At 43.3% G+C, this 17,355-nt stretch overlaps 1 protein-coding gene and 2 pseudogenes across 4 annotated transcripts in view; 2 read left to right on the top strand and 1 right to left on the bottom strand.

The window, feature by feature from the left end:
• Positions 1 to 531, bottom strand: part of SMYD3 (SET and MYND domain containing 3) — a 720,594-nt gene extending 720,063 nt beyond the window's left edge. Inside the window, exon 1 of one of the 4 annotated variants that reach the window (XM_073801287.1) lies at positions 281 to 531. In XM_073801287.1, coding sequence (XP_073657388.1) covers positions 281 to 444 — 164 coding nt within the window. In that variant the 5' untranslated portion in view covers positions 445 to 531. The remainder of the gene's footprint in view (positions 1 to 280) is intronic. The other 3 variants (XM_073801276.1, XM_073801290.1, XM_019920436.3) reach the window with 3 other exon arrangements.
• Positions 532 to 907: 376 nt separating this feature from the next.
• On the top strand, positions 908 to 2,288 carry LOC101331944 (translocon-associated protein subunit alpha-like; annotated as a pseudogene).
• An 8,245-nt stretch (positions 2,289 to 10,533) lies between these two features.
• On the top strand, positions 10,534 to 12,004 carry LOC101331663 (large ribosomal subunit protein eL43-like; annotated as a pseudogene).
• The last annotated feature ends 5,351 nt before the right edge of the window (positions 12,005 to 17,355 follow it).

The raw sequence follows: 17,355 nt of genomic DNA, 5'->3' as shown, positions 1-17,355 counted from the left end.
GGGTGGGGTGGTAGCGGGTCCAGCTGGGGCTGCGTCTGGGGTCCCTCCAACCCCCGCCGCGGCAGCCCAGGGGACGGCCAAGCGGAGTCTGTCAGCTGCGAGGCGCCCCCGGGAGCCGCTCATCTGGGGAAGTGCGGGGCTGGGCATCTGGGCAGCACCGGCGAGACCTTGTGCAGCCACAGCCAGGGGGAATCCCGGGGAGGGCGGCCCCCCCCGCCACGCCCTCAGCACCCCGGACCCCTCACTGCTCTGGACTCAGGTGGGCGAGGGAGGTACGTACCCGAGGAGGCAGCGGTCGCAGACGACACCACGACTCCCCTTGCACACCGTGTACGCCAAAGGATCCGAGCGGAAAAGCAGCTCTCCGGGGCGCAGTGGCGCCAACGCACGCAGCCCGTTTCCCCTGTCGGCGGTGCTGAACTTTTCCACCTTCGACGCCTCCATCCTCGCAGAGCTCCCGCACCTCAGGCGTCCGCCGCGTTTCGCAGCTGGCGTCTCGCGGGCTGCCGGGAGCCGGGCGCCTGCGCCTTGCGCTCACGTACCCCGAGGGGCGGGGCGGGCGCGACGGAGCCTCTGAGCATGCCCAGATGGAGTCTCGAGGTTGGTCCCGCTGGTTGGGGTGAGGGCGTTGCTGGCCTTCCCACCTGCTCTCCCAACCTTTCGGACCCGAGGCGGTTCCGCGAGGAGAGGCGGTGTTTTTCCCCTCCAACATGTTATTAAGATAATTTTAATGCAGACGGGAAGTTGAGAGCACAGTGCAGTGAACACCTGTATACCCTCCACCTAGATCAAACAATTCTTACCATTTTGCGGTTTCTGCTCATTTTCTCCCAGTATGGATGTACGTATGTGTGTATGTACGTGTGTGTGTTTATAAAAGTTGTTAAGGGCTTCCCTGGTGGCGCAGTGGTTGAGAGTCCGCCTGCCGAGGCAGGAGACACGGGTTCATGCCCCGGTCCGGGAGGATCCCACATGCCGCGGAGCGGCTGGGCCCGTAAGCCATGGCCGCTGAGCCTGCGCGTCCGGAGCGTGTGCTGCGCAACGGGAGAGGCCACAAAAGTGAGAGGCCCGCGTACCGAAAAAAAAAAAAGTTGTTGAACCGCTTGAAAGTTGTTGTGTTGAACCGTTTGAGTTGCAGACATCATAACGTTCCATAATAATACTTTACATCATGACATGTCATAATTAAATACTGTAGCATGCATTTCCACAGAATAAGAACAATATGCTATGAAACTACAACAAACAGGGACCGGACGCCGGAGCGGCGGCGCCATGAAGTCCCTCCCCCGCCTGCTGCTGCTTCTCCTGCTGCTGTTCCCTGCCAGCCTCTTGCTCCGAAGATCCTGGAGGCTCATTGGCAGTGACTCGAGGTCTTACAGAAGATGAAGAAACAGTGGAAGATTCTATAAATGAAGATGAAGACGATGAAGCAGAGGTGGAAGATGATGAACCCACATATTTGGCCGAAGATAAAGAGGAAGAAGATGTATCTGGTGAACCTGAAGCTTCACCGAGTGCAGATACAACCATCCTGTTTGTGAAAGGAGAGTTTCCAGCAGATAACATTGTGAAGTTCCTGGTAGGCTTTAGAGACCAGATTTTATTGTTGAATCTCTAGACACCTCATTCCGTTATCTTCAGGACTACCAGTTTTACATCCAGAATTTCACAGCTCTTCCTCTGAACACTGTAGTGCCGCCCCAGAGGCAGGCAGTTTTTGAGTACTCCTTCATTCCTGCAGAGCCCGTGGGTGGAAGGCCCTTTGGTCTGGTCTGAACTACAAAGATTTGAACGGCAACATTTTCCAAGATGCTGTCTTCTATCAAACAGTTACAATTATTGAGACAGAAGATGGGTTAGATGGAGAAACAATCTTCGGGTATATGTTCCTTCCTGGTCTTGGGCTCTTTGTGGTTGTTGGCCTTCATCAGCTCCTAGAATCTAGAAAGCACAAGAGACCCATACAGAGGTAGAGATGGGTAGGTCAAGTCAGAATGATGTTGACATGAGCTGGATTCCTCAGGAAACTTTGAATCAAATCAATAAAGCTTCACCAAGAAGGTTGCCCAGGAGACAGGCACATCAGTGGGATCTGATGAGTAAATCTTCCTTTGTGCAACAGTTCGGTCTTTACTTAACCTGCACTAGTGTTTTTCAACATGATGGGAATTAGTGCAGAGAAGCCCTATCACCATAGAAAGCAACTACTACTTATGTGTGGACTGAGCAATCAGAGTCAATAATATTGCTGAAAATCCACTGCATTTATTTTTCTAAAGTAACAAATCTGGGGACTCCCCTGGTGATCCAGTGGTTAAGACTCCACACTTACACTGCAGGGGACACAGGTTCCATCCCTCCTCGGGGAACTAAGATCCTGTATGTCATGTGGTGCATCCAAAAAATAAATAAATAAATAAAGTAACAAATTTGAGGGTTTTTTAACCATTAAAATCTATGTGTGTGCGTGTGAGCAGTTGGTCTTACCAGAATCATAGTTAACTACTTGAAGCATGCCTTTAGAATACTAAATATAATGCTATTGTCTCTTCCTTTTGGATGTTTTCTGACATTTTCCCCCAAAACTCAATATTTGCCCAATATGATTATAGACATCCTGCCTTGGACTGTTTTTAAAGAAAACAATGTTTTTTCCTTAGAATAGCTCAAATCCCAATTGATGGCGCACTTTGCATGTTGTTGCTGTTTTACAACTAGTATTCTAAAAGCACAAGCAGGAGTAGCTGCTTTTTAGCAATAGAAGTGGTTTGGTATTTTGCTACTGTTTACTATAATGCACACCTTCAGAAACCTTCCCAAATGAGTTCAAGGAATTTGGGGAGCTCTAGCACCAAAATTGGGAAACATGAAAATTCTGGGTTTGATATATAAAACCAACTTCTCTCTTTTAAAAAGAAAGGGGCTTCCCTGGTGGTGCAGTGGTTGAGAATCTGCCTGCCAACGCAGGGAACACGGGTTTGAGCCCTGGTCCGGGAAGATCCCACATGCCACGGAGCAACTAAGCCCATGCACCACCACTACCGAGCCTGCGCTCTAGAGCCCGTGGGACACAACTACTGAAGCCCACACACCTAGAGCCCGTGCTCCCCAACAAGAGAAGCCACTGCAATGAGAAGCCCGCTCACTGCAACGAGGACTCAACACAGCCAAAAATAAATAAATTTTTCAAATAAATAAAACAAAGGGAGGGAGGCAGGAGGGAGGATGTAGGGAGGGACAGAGGGAAGCAAGGGAAAATGGTACGTTTGTGGAAAGTGAGTTGTCCATTGTTCTATTTCTGACCCAAGAGATAGCTCTAGAATTTTAGACCACTCTTTTTTTTTTTAATAGATCTTTATTGGAGTATAATTGCTTCACAATACTGTGTTAGTTTCTGCTGTATAACAAAGTGCATCAGCCATGTGCATACATATGTCCCCATATCCCCTCCCTCTTGAGCCTCCCTCCCACCCTCCCTATCCCACCCCTCTAGGTGATCACAAAGCACCAAGCTGATCTCCCTGTGCTATTTTACATTCGGTAGTGTATATATGTCGATGCTACTCTCACTTCGCCCCAGCTTCCCCCTCCCACCCCGTGTCCTCAGGTCCATTCTCTATGTCTAAGGTACATTTCTCTTATAATTAGTGATGTTGAGCATTGAGCTTCTTTTCACGTGCCTCGTGGCCATCTGTATGTCTTCCTTGGTGAAATGTCTATTTAGGTCTTCTGCCTATTTTTTAACTGGATTGTTTGGTTTTTTTTTTTTGATACTGAGCTCCATGAGCTGTTTGTATATTTTGGAGATTAATCCTTTGCCTGTTTTTTCATTTGCAGATATTTTCTCCCATTCTGAGGGTTGTATTTTTGTCTTGTTTATGGTTTCCTTTGCTGTGCAAAAGACTTTAAGTCCCATTTCTTTATTTTTGTTTTTATTTCCGTTACTCTAGTGTTTTGTTTTTGAAGAGATCATTGTTCTCTCCTTAATAGAAGCATCTTGCTTAAGAAAAGTTGCCTTGGTCTACAGACTATTAGTCTACTAACTAATCCTAATCTGTGAAAGAATTGGATAATTGTTAATGGCTAACCAATTGCTTTTTATCTAACCTTTGGGGTATTTTGGCTGTTGATTTTTTTTTTGAGTTAATCTGAAGAACTCCAAAATTTTAAGCACTTAAGATCTCAGAACCAAAATTAATTGGACTTCATAAAATTCCTCCTAGTTACCCTTGCCCTAGGTAGTAAATAAATTTGGCATTATTGTCAGACTGGATAAGTAGTACAGTAAAGTAGTATGAAAAAATAAGAGGCTTTTCCCGTCTGTCTTTAAGCCATATTCTCCCACATATATTTTGTAAGGAAATGGTAAATTAAAAAATTTTAAATAAATGTTTTAAATATTTATTTATTTACTTGTTTGCATTGGGTCTTAGTTGTGACGTGACAGCCCTCTAGTTGTGGCACTCAGGCTCCAGAGCACACAGGCTCAGTAGTTGCAGCGCACGGGCTTGGTTGCCCTGTGGCATGTGAGATCTTAGTTCCCTGAACAAGGATCAAACCCCTGTCCCCTGCATTGGAAGGCAGATTCTTAACCACTGGACCACCAGGGAAGTCCCAGTAAATGAAATTTTAGTAGCTGTTTAGTTCCTGATCTGTCTTCATTATATTGAACTGACCCCTCTTTATTATAATCCCCACCTGCACCCATGCCCACGCAAAAAACAAGAAAACAGAACACAAATGAAAAAATCTTTCCAAGTTGCTTAAGTATTTAAACATCTGAGCCAAAGCTGATGACAATAAAACAAGTTACTGTATAGCTGTTAATCACTTTGCAAGTAGGACTAAGCACTAAGGTGTCAAATTAACTATATTGGCAATGTTGAGCTATAAACTTTCTATACCTGTAAAAAAAACCCAAAAACTACAATATCATCACATCTAAGAAAATTACTCTATAATAACAAGCAAAAAACATATTCACTTTAAGAATGGCTTTGGTAACTTTTTCATAAAAAACCGGGATTGCATTTTCTTTTTCATGACACTGACTCTTTCAAGATTCCAACCTAACAGCCACTATGGAGAAGAGTATGGAGGTTCCTTAAAAAACTAAAAATAGTATTACCGTATGACCCAGCAATCCCACTACTGGGCATATACACAGAGAAAACCATAATTCAAAAAGACACAGGCACCCCAATGTTCATTGCAGCACTATTTACAATAGCCAGGTCACGGAAGCAACCTAAATGCCCATTGACAGACGAATGGATAAAGAAGATGTGGTACATATATACAATGGACTATTACTCAGCCATAAAAAGGAAGGAAATTGGGTCATTTGTAGAGATGTGGATGAATCTAGAGACTGTCATACAGAGTGAAGTAAGTCAGAAAGAGAAAAACAAATATTGCATATTAACGCATATATGTGGAACCTAGAAAAATGGTACAGATGAACCGGTTTGCAGGGCAGAAATTGAGATACAGAAGTAGAGAACAGGGGCTTCCCTGGTGGCGCAGTGGTAGAGAGTCCGCCTGCCGATGCAGGGGACGTGGGTTCGTGCCCCGGTCCGGGAAGATCCCACATGCCGCGGAGCGGCTGGGCCCGTGAGGCATGGCCACTGAGCCTGTGCGTCCAGAGCCTGTGCTCTGCAACGGGAGAGGCCGCAACAGTGAGAGACCCGCGTACTGCAAAAAAAAAAAAAAGAAGTAGAGAACAAACATATGGACACCAAGTGGGGAGAAGCAGCAGTGGGTGGGAGTGGTGGTGGGATGAATTGGGAGATTGGGATTGACATGTATACACTAATGTGTATAAAATGGATGACTAATAAGAACCTGGTGCATAAAAAAATAAAATAAAATAAATTAAAATTCAAAAATTCTGAAAAGAAAGATTCCAAGCTAGGATTCTTGTTAAAATGTTCAACATCCTGTAATTGCCTATTGTTTTCTCCTAGTGCCATTTCACTTGTTCCGCTATTCCCTGTATTTCCTGTAAACTTCAGACTAGATCTAGATGTTAGAAACTAGAGGTTTGATTTGATTCAAGTTGTGTTTTTTAGTAAAAACACACTACAAATTATATATTGTTCACTTCTTAGTGCATCACATCATATCAGAGTGTGCATAATATCAGGTTGTCCATTAATAAAACTAAGTTTGATCACTTGGCAAAAGTGGCGGCTGCTAAAACTCTTCATTGTAAAGGTACATTTTACCTTGGCAATTGGCAAGTAATCCATGCGGTGATATTCCTGCACTGTAAGAATAGCCTGACTTTCACAACCTGGAAAGGCAAACTTCTGGCACTTCCTGAAATAATCTAGAAGTGGCTGTGCTGTAGTGGAAAGAGCAGTGAGTGAGGATTTCAAAGACATGGATTTGAGTCCTAGTTCTGCTGTGTGACCTTCAGCAAATTTTCCAAGCCTGTTTATTAACTGTATAATGAAGATAATACCTTACAAAGTGATGAGAATAAATCCTATGAAAGTATTCTGAGAAATCTTTAATTCACCTTACAAATGTAAGGAATCATTATTCTGAGTTAAAGCTTTTATGTCTGTAAGGATAGGATAATGCCGGAGCACTCACCAGCACTACTAGTATAATCATCTCATACCACTGCTTAGCATTAAGCATTGTACATCGAAGGAGCTCAGAAACCATTTCCTGAACAAAATAACACGTCCTAAGGTGTTCCAGAGAACCAGGGGCTAACTCTACCATAGAATATTCCCAATTACTAGAGCATGTGAAAAGAATTCTCCAGGGGAACATTAGGCTGGGATCCATTCTCAGAGAAGGGATGACCTAGCCTTTCCTATCCTGGGATGTGCTTCCAGCTACCTGGACATGATCCCATTTCCTCTAATGTATGTCTTGTTCCCAAAACCCAGAAAGTCAACTGCCCCAGATCTTAGAGGAATGTCCCATTCCTTCAGTCTAACTTTCTCCTAGTCTGTGCATATATATGTTTCTCACTTCCCACTGGTTGGAACTTGGATGCAGGGCTAGTGGTGAGCCATTACCCACCATAAACAAAAAGGCAATATCCCAGAAAACGATGGAACGAGAAAGAAAGAGCCCTACACCCTTGACTGTTCACCTGGTTGGACATTTCCATGGGAGAGACAACTTGGTTAAATAACCCTTATTTTGGTCTGTGTTAAAGAAACAAAACCAATGTCATCATCTTTAGCCTCTTTTGTAGCTAAAGTGCAATACCTGGGCTCTGCCCATCTGGCCTTCCCACTGCAGAGTTATGGAGGCCTTGGGGAGCTCTGGCTGCTAGCAACTACTTTGAAGTGCACCAAAAATAAGATGGATTAATGGATAAATAAAGAAATGGGTAAATATATAGATATGTAGAAAAGCCAGTATAATACAGTAAGTCCCCCACACATGAATGAGTACTGTTCCAAGAGCACGTTCGTAAGTCCAATTTGTTCGTTAAGTCCAACAAAGCTAGCCTAGGTATCCAATTAACACAATCAGCTATATACTACTGTACTCTAATAGGTTTATAAAACTTTCCACACAAATAGTACATAAAAAACAAACCAAAAATAAAACATTTTTAATCTTACAGTACAGTACCTTGAAAAGTACAGTAGTACAGTACAACAGCTGGCATACAGGGGCTGGCATTGAGTGAACAGGCAAGGAGAGTTACTGACTGGAGGAGGGAGGGGAGGTGGGAGATGGTAGAGCTGAAGGATTGTCAGCAACAGGAGACAAGGGCAAGCTGCAATTTCACTCACGCCTGACGTGGATGGCACAGGTTCTGGTTCCTTGCTGGATTCAATTCTATCTACCCTCTTGAAATAACGATCCAGTGATGTCTGGGTAGTAGCTCTATTTTCTCATCAAAGATGACATGGTAGAACTGGATTGCATTCTGAACTGCTGCAAACTTCGTGTACCTTTCTACGTTTGGGTCCTGTGCGTCAAAAACTAACAGTGCCTCCTCAGATAAAGAAGATCCCCTTGCCATTTCCTGCACCCTGAATCTCATCAGTTCTTCAGTTACTTCTTCCTCTTGTCTCTCTTCGTCCTTTCTCTGGGCCTCCAATTCCACTAGGTCTTCATTAGTAAGCTCCTCGTGTTGCACAGCAAGGAGTTCAATTAAGTCATCCTCTTGCAGATCTAGCTCCAGCTTCTCGCTGAGGGTCACTAAGTTGCTGAAGACCTCTTTAGACTCCTCATTCACCTTCTCAAATCCATAAAAATTGTGAACAAACTTTGAGCAAAGGTTCTTCCAAACCCCATTTATGGTGACAGCCGTAACCTCACTTCAAACAATGTCAATGTTTTTTATGGCCTCGTAGATGTTACAGTCCTTCCAAAGTTGTTGCAAGGTTGTTCCTGATTCGTCACTCACCTTTACTGCCTGACAAAATGTGTGACTTAAATAATATTTCCTTGGACTTGAGGACATGAGGAGGGGGAAGGGTAAGCTGGGACGAAGTGAGAGAGTAGCATGGACATATATACACTCTCAATTGTAGAATGGATGGCTGGTGGGGGGCAGCCACATGGCACGGGGAGATCAGCTCGGTGCTTTGTGAATGTCTAGAGGGGTGGGATAGGGAGGGTGGGAGGGAGACGCAGGAGGGAGGAGATATGGGGATATGTATATATGTATAGCTGACTCACTTTGTTATAAAGCAGAAACTAACGCACTATTGTGGGGCAGTTGTACTCCAATAAAGATGTGAAAAAAAAACACACCCAAGGTCAGCAGAAAAAAAAAATTCTTTAATAAATAAATAATATTTTTTCTTTAATAGATCTTTATTGGAGTATAATTGCTTCACAATACTGTGTTAGTTTCTGTTGCACAACAAAGCGGGTCAGCCATGTGCATACACTATAACTCCCTGGCCCATAGGTTGGATGAGCAACATAGTATTCGGTGGCAGGTGCACTACTTTGATGTTGGGATTAAAGTTGTCCGTGAATGCGGCATGGCCCGGAGCACTGCCCAGCAGCAAAAGAATGTTGAATGGGACATCCTTCTCCAAGCAATATTTCTCTACCTCCAGGATAAAGTGGTGGAAAAACCAGTCCTGGAATATAGCCTGTGTAACCCAGGCTTTGGGGTAACTCTTCCACACAACGGGAAGAGAGCCCTTGGCTATGTTTTTAAGGGCTCCTGGGTTCTCTGAATGATAAACTAAGAGAGGCTTCACCTTCATATCGCCAAAAGCATTGCCACCAAACAACAGAGTTAGTCTAACCTTTGCTGCTTTATAGGGTGGCATCAACTTTTCCTCCATACTTATGTAACTTCGGTCTGGCATCCTCTTCCAGCACAGTCCTGTCTCATCCACATTAAAAACCTGTTCGGGTAAATACGTGCCTTCATCAACAGTTTCTCGAAGTGTTTCAGGAAATTCCTGGGCTGCTACCATATCCGCACTTGCTGCCTCACCACTTACTTTTACATTGTGAAGGTTGGCTCTAGCCTTGAACCAATGAAACCAGCCATGGCTGGCATTAAAAGATGCGCCCTCTGATTCTTCGCTGTGTTTCTTCTTTAAGTCTTCATAAAGGCTTTTAGCTTTCTCTTGAATGGGCATTAAGCTGAGCAGGACTCAGCGCTGATGTTGATCCTGCAACCGCACGCTGAGAAGTTTCTCCATCTCCTCCATCACTTTCCCACACTTCTCCAATATTATTGTCGACATCATCGGCACACCAGACTTCACATGTTCCATGATCTTGTCCTTGTTCTTTAGAGTCGTGCCGATGGTTGAACAATTCATGTTATAAGAACAAGCGACATCTACCATCTTTTCGCCTTGCTCCACCCTCTCAATTTTCACTTTTGTTTCCGTAATTATCGCTTGGCGCTTCCTTGCAGTACCAGCTACATCACTGCTGCTTTTATGCTTGCTTCCGGACATCCTGGGCTTGAAATAAAGACACTGTACTACTGTACCCTATACGGTACTGTACAGTAAAGTACACAAAAGCGCAACCACTTGTAGAGGATGCACGCACCTGACAATCTACACCAGACACGTGAACTAACTTACGTGATTGGACATGGGGACGCACGTTCGCATCTTTGAAAGTTTGCAACTTGAAGGTTCATAGGTAGGGGACTTACTGTAAAATGTTAAAGCCAGAATCTAGGTGGTGATATACAGTGTTCACTATAAATTCTTTCAATTTTACTGTATGTTTGAAAATGTTCATAATAAAATGTTAAGGGGAAAATACCATCATCTTACCTTAAAAAAGTATCCTAATAGTCTCATAAATGTTTTTGTTGTTGTTTGGTTGTTTGCTTTTAGAGTAGATTTGTTTAATTCAGAATCCAAATGCAGTTTACACGTGACATTTGGTTAATATATATCTTCGTTATTTTTCTTTGTTTCCTGTTCATTGTCATTGCTGGGATTCAACAGGAGCCAAGGCAGGCAAGATATGCCTGGAAAAAGTGTAAATTATTTCACCAGAGCCAAGAGAATTTAGGAACTCTCATCAAGCTGCTTATACTAGAAGAGGTCATCTATGCTTCCAGAAAAACTCAGTGTCCAAGAGGCTGTGCACAAGAGGTCTCTATTTGGACCCATATATGGCAACAGGGACTCAAAACTTTTGATCTCAGAAGCAGACATTGGGCATCAGGAAGGTATCTAACAAACATGGGGGACCGTTTGAGGGATGCGCACTCCCATCTTCCTGTACTCTTAAATGATGCATTGCTCATAATTAGCATGCAGAGATTTGACAGATGAATGAATGGCAGGGTCTCAGTCCCTGTTCTCCTGGGTTGTTTCTCTCATGAATCTGCGTGTAAGAAGTGCACCTACAAGAGAAGGCATGAGCTCCCCAACTGAAGGTTTAAGACACACAAAGAATGTAGGATTTCAGTTATTGAGATGGTATGTGAAGCCAGGATAACTCGATGTTGAGTCATAGAATGTTGGAATGACTTAAACGTTTCCTGATTTGAGTTTTTGTGTACTGAGCCTGGTGTTGAGGATATTTGAGCCTCAACTAAGAAGAAGAAGAAGAGGGCTTCAAGAATCAGAAGTAGCCTACTCCATGCATAGCATTTTTCTTACTAAGCAGGTCACCCACTGTCCCTTGCTTGGCCAGTGCACAGAGGCTAAGGAAACTTCATAGGCAGAGTACCTTACTTGAAAAGCTCCTTTCCAAGGCCCTCAGTTTTCCTCAATGAAAAAAGAAAGCAAGCAGTAGTCTCAGGCATGTGGAAGCCATGGACCACTGGGGGTCATCTTCTATTCCTTGGTGGCAGTCTCAAGATTGTCAGCAGTCCCTCCACATCCACATATTTGACCCCAAGGAGAAAAAGCTAAATGAGTCACTACTTGGGACCACTATGATCCCGGTTTCACTCACCAACCCAAGACCATCCTGGCAGAGGTAGGTTTCACGAAGTGGGGAGGACCAGATACTTCAAGGAGCTGGACTTGGGACAGTGTGGAGGGAGATCAAAGGGCTGGAGCCCCAAGGGGCTCACTCTTAGGTGAGAGGCACCACCAGTGCAAGACAATGCAGAGAAAGTTAGAGACATGGAATCACGAATTAGTTTAGAGGCTGAAAGAAAAAATTTTAAACTATTAATAATCAGAAAAAATTTCAATCAACCAACATAGAGGGAAGGTTGAATTATCTTCTCACTCTCTCTATAGAAACTGATACTATAAAACTGTCTTGCTCTCTGGGCTCAGAATTAGTTTGTGGTAATGTGGCTAAATGCACTAAAACGGTCAGAATTGTTAGTAAATACGGGACTGTAATGGTGCCTCCTTCAGGGAAATTGTGAAGAAAATTGAAATCAGCGAGCACACCAGCCAGCACAGCTCCTTCTGTGGTAAAACCAAGACGAAGAGACAAGCTGTGGGGATCTGGCACTGTGGTTCCTTCATGAATGGTAGCTGGTGGTGCCTGGACCTACAATACCGCCCCTGCCCTCACAGCCATCAGAAGACTGAAGGAATTGAAAGTCCAGTAGAGGCTCCACCATTTGAAACATTGCTAGCTTATAATAAATGGGTAAATTTATTACAACAACAACAAAAAAAAATTGTTGTCTTGTGAAGAAATGATAAAGAGTATGCAGCCAAAAAATGCAGGGGAAAAAATGTATCACAGGGCTCTATCACAGCTAATAACAACATATGTTACTTTTTTCTGGATTTTTTGTTGTTTGTATTTATCAGCTTTTAAAAATTTATATTTTTGTTATTTTTTTTCTTATTCCAAATATTCCCTTTTGTACTTATATTTATAATTAAAATTTTTTATTTTATTTTTGGTTGCATTGGGCCTTCGTTGCTGCACGTGGGCTTTCTCTAGTTGCGGCAAGTGGGGGCTACTCTTCGTTGTGGTGCGCGGGCTTCTCACTGCGGTGGCTTCTCTTGTCTAGGCGCGCGGGCTTCAATAGTTGTGGCACGTGGGCTCAGTAGTTGTGGCTCGCAGACTCTAGAGCGCAGGCACAGTAGTTGTGGTGCACGGGCTTAGTTGCTCTGTGGCATGTGGGATCTTCCTGGAGCAGACCTCGAACCCGTGTCCTCTGCATTGGCAGGTGGATTCTTAACCACTGCGCCACCAGGGAAGTCCCCTTATATTTGTTTTGTTTTAATATTTATTTATCTGTGCCAGGTCTTAGTCGCGCCTTGCGGGATCTCCATTGCTGCGTGTGGGATCTTTGTTGTGGCATGCGGGATCTTTTATATAGTTGCGGCGTGAGAACTCATAGTTGCGGTATGTGAACTTATAGTTGTGGCATGTGGGATCTAGTTCCCTGAGCAGGGATTGAACCCGGGCCCCCTGCATTGGGAGTGTGGACTCTTAGCCACTGGACCATCAGGGAAGTCCCTCCTTTTGTACTTATATTTGTATTCATTGTTTTGTATCCTTTTTCTTAAAAGAGATCCCATTACCCAAAAGAACTGAAAGCAGGGACTCCAAGAGATACTTGCACACCAGTGTTCACAGAATTACTCACAATAAGTCAAAAGGTAGAAACAACCCAAGTGTCCATCTACAGTTGAATGGATAAATAAAATGTAGTATATACATACAATGGAATATTATTCAACCTTTAAAAGGAATGAAATTTGATTATGTTACAATGTGAATGAACCTTTAAAATATAATGCTAAGTGAAATAAGCCAGACACAAAACAACAAGTACTGTATGATTCCACTTATATAGGGTCCCTGGAATAGATATGTTCATAGAGACAAAAGCTATGGGCCAGGGGAGAGGGGGGAATGGAAAATTAGTTTAATGGGTTATAGAGTTTCTATTTGGGATGATGAAAAAGTTCTGAAAATATATAATGGTGATGGTAGCACAATGTGAATGTACTTAATGTCACAGAATTGAACACTTAAAATGGTTAAAATGGGGGTCTTCCCTGGTGGCGCAGTGGTTGGGGGTCCGCCTGCCGATGCAGGGGACACGGGTTCGTGCCCAAGAGGATCCCACATGCCACGGAGCGGCTGGGCCCGTGAGCCATGGCCACTGAGCCTGCGTGTCCGGAGCCTGTGCTCCGCAGCGGGAGAGGCCACGGCAGTGAGAGGCCCACGTACCGCAAAAAAAAAAAAAAAAAAAAAAAAAAAAAAAAAGTTAAAATGGCATATATATATTCTTACCATTTTATTTATTCCACAGTTTTAAAAGGGGGCTCCCTAAAGTTGTTTAAGCCTTAGGCCCACAAACTTGGATCTGTTCCTACCAATGGAATAAACAATTCCATAATAACACAAATATAACATTTTAAAATGAGAATCACATATTCAGTAACAGAAGGGTTAAGGGTGTTTTTCTTTTTTTCCTCTTAATAAACGAGATTCATCAAACTATTGGAAAATGGGAAGTTCTGCTTTTCAGAAATCCTAAATGATAAATCACAAACATCAGATTCCAGATTTTCTATACAACGACCACTCAGAAATTAAAGATGGCTGACTCATACTGTTCTTTAAAGTTGCCTAGGAGGGGGCTTCCCTAGTGGCACAGTGGTTAAGAATCCACCTGCCAATGCAGAGGACATGGGTTCAAGCCCTGCTCCAGGAAGATCCCACATGCCACGGAGCAACTAAGCCTATGCGCCACAACTACTGAGCCTGTGCTCCAGAGCCTGCGAGCCACAACTACTGAGCCCACGAGCCACAACTACTGAAGCCTGCGCACCTAGAGCCCGTGCTCCGCAACAGGAGAAGCCACCGCAATGAGAAGCCCGCGCACCACAGTGAAGAGTAGCCCCCGCTCACGGCAACCAGAGAAAGCCCGCGCACAGCAACAAAGACCCAACGCAGCCAAAAAACCCAAAAATAAATAAATAAAATAAATAAATTTTTTAAAATGCTGGTGTATATATATTAAAAAAAAAAGTTACCTAGGAGGGACCACATTATGGTTTAGACATGTTATAGAAACAGAAGTCCAGAATCCCTAGGCACTCATTCCTATCCTGCACTCAACAAATTCTTGTGGAAGTTTCTTTTGTATGAAAACAGTAAAAGAAAGTTTATTTTAAAGAGAACTGGAGGATGTTATGAAAGTTTCATGATATGTAGTAGAGATTTCTATACCATAAACAATGAGGAAATCCTGGAGCTGACCTTTTTTCTCAAAGTTTTGGAGAAATCTTCTTTAGAGAAGATTTGATGTTTCCAATAAAAATCCTTACTAACGTGCTTTACAATTAGCTTTCGCCAGGAATCTAAGTTGAAATTTAAAAATATACTCTACTTGTTCCATTACTTTCATATCCTCACTTTAAATGAGCAGATAAAAACCAAGAAGAGCATAGAATGTTGTGCCTTATTCCCCATAAACCCAAACTGAAAGTTTAACACACTATTTTATTAGCAAGAGGTAAATTAAGTAGTAGTTATAATTTTTTTTTTTCTTTTGGCTGTGCAGCAAGGCATGTGGGATCTTTGTTCCCTGACCAGGTATCAGGATTGTACAGGCGCCCACTGTGGTGGAAGCGCAGAGTCTTAACCACCGGACCACCAGGGAAGTCCCTTATAAACGTTTAATACAGAATTACCCAGCAGTTTTAATAATAAACTGAATGAACATTTAACCAAGAATTACTGGATTATTTTTAAAGTCTATTACATATCTCATCAGGTAACTAGAATTCCTCTTTCAAGCTTTAGAATGGTGCAAATAATATACTCACAGGTCATGGAATTAAAGAAACCCTTCCTTTTATACTAATCCAAAGGTCCACACTTGTGGCTTGGAGATCACCAGCCACAGTCATCACTTTAGGAGCATGCTAATTTTTAGTAGTTAAACTCAGAAGAGTCCCTGTATTAATGTAGAAATGGGATGTTATTGATGAGTTTTATTAAGATAGTATTTATATTAGGACTCTGGATTAAAAGTGATAGAATTCCATCCCGAACTAGTTTAAACAAAAAAAGGAAATTGGTTGGCTTCGGGCATTTTCTTGGCTTTGGACACGTGTATGGCTTCGGGTATGGCTGGAGTCAGGGGTTCAAATGTTATCAGAATGTTGTCGCCCTATTTCCATGCTTTCTCTACGTTGACTTCATTCTCTAGAAGATTTTCCTTATGTGGTTGGCAAAGGAGAAATTTTCTTCCCTATAGGAGATACACTTTGGACAACACATTGTCAGATAATTACATAGGGTATTACAGAGAAGAAGCCCACATAGTTAACTCCTTCTGTTTTGCATGTGCAAAATCAAGACCCAGATAAGTAACCTGCTGAATGCCATTCTACAATTTAGTGATACAAGAACAAATGGTAATACTCCACAGTAACAAAGAACATTTTTTTTTACCCTACTAATGTAGAACATGCATATTTTGGTCCCAATCACTTTCTGAATTTATGCTGACTGCATTCTTATTTATTCTAGAGAAAAACATCTATTTTTTTTCTTTATAACTTTATTCATTTTATTTATTTATTTTTGGCTGCGTTGGGTCTTCACTGCTGCACGGACTTTCTCCAGTTGTGGTGGGCGGGGGCCACCCCTCCATTGTGGTGTGCAGGCTTCTCATTGCGGTGGCCCCTCTTGTTGTGGAGCACAGGGCCCAAGCGCACAGGCCTTAGTAGTTGTGGCACATGGGCTTCAGTAGTTGGGCTGCGTGGGCTCTAAAGCAGAGCGCAGGCTCAGTAGTTGTGGCGCGTGGGCCCAGCTGCTCCATGGCACGTGGGATCCTCCTGGACCAGGGCTTGAACCCGTGTCCCCTGCATTGGCAGGCAGACTCCCAACGACTGCGCCACCAGGGAAGCCCCCAAACATCTATTTTCTTACCAATATTTCTTACCTACCAATATTGCAAAAACGGACACACAAAAACTTCCTAAATACCACTGAAAGGGTCTCCTGTTGTAATAACTCAAGTTCTTAGCTCTCCTAGCAATCTTTGAACCAACATGATCTTACCTGCACACTCTGGAGCCTGTGTGCCGCAACTAGAGAACCTGTGAACCACAACAAAAGATCCCCACACGCTGCAACAAAGATCTCATGTGCTGCAACAAAGATCCTGCGTGCCACAACTAAGAACCAACGCAGCCAAATAAATAAATTTTTTTTAAAACGAGTTGAGGACTTCCCTGGTGGCACAGCGGTTGAGAATCCACCTGCCAGTGCAGGGGACACGGGTTCGATCCCTGGTGCAGGAAGATCACTGCAATGAGAAGCCTGCACACAACGGAGGGGTGGCCTCTGCCTGCCGCAACTGGAGATAGCCTGTGCATCAGTGAAGACCCGACGCAGGCTCAGTAGTTGCAGCATGAAGGCTTAGTTGCCCCGTGGCATGTGGGATCTTGGTTCCCCAACCAGGGATCAAACCCACATCCCCTGCATTGGAAGGCGGATTCTTAGGCACTGGACCACAAAGGAAGTCCCCATACTCGACCCTTTATCTAGGCTAAGAGCAAAATGTGCTTCTCTTGTACTTTGATCCCATTCCTTTTCTTATGAACATCAGTTAATCCTTCTGAGCTATATTTAATATGTCTTTCTCAGCTGACTTCATTCTTGTAACCTAGTAACATGTTTAAATGTCTCATCTTAAAAAAAATAAACTAAGAAATATAGGAACCCATCTCCCAACTCTGAATTCTCTTTTTTCTTGCCTTACACAGCCAAGGTTATTACAAATCATACACTCCCACCATCAGGGTTCTGCCTACACCCCCTATTTGAAAGTGGCCTGACCTACTGATTGCTAATGATATTGGCTGTAAATTTTTAGTTAACTTAATTGGCCTTTCCAGAGAGTTCAGTTCCTATTGATGCCTCTGGGTTTTTACTGTGTAACAAGGCTACCTTTAATTCGAAATTCTTGGGGCACCT

This window comes from Tursiops truncatus, chromosome 1 (genome assembly GCF_011762595.2).
Source record: "Tursiops truncatus isolate mTurTru1 chromosome 1, mTurTru1.mat.Y, whole genome shotgun sequence".
In the NCBI taxonomy this organism is placed as follows: domain Eukaryota; kingdom Metazoa; phylum Chordata; class Mammalia; order Artiodactyla; family Delphinidae; genus Tursiops; species Tursiops truncatus.
Note: the sequence above shows the minus strand (reverse complement) of the source record. Positions and strands in the feature narration are given on the sequence as shown.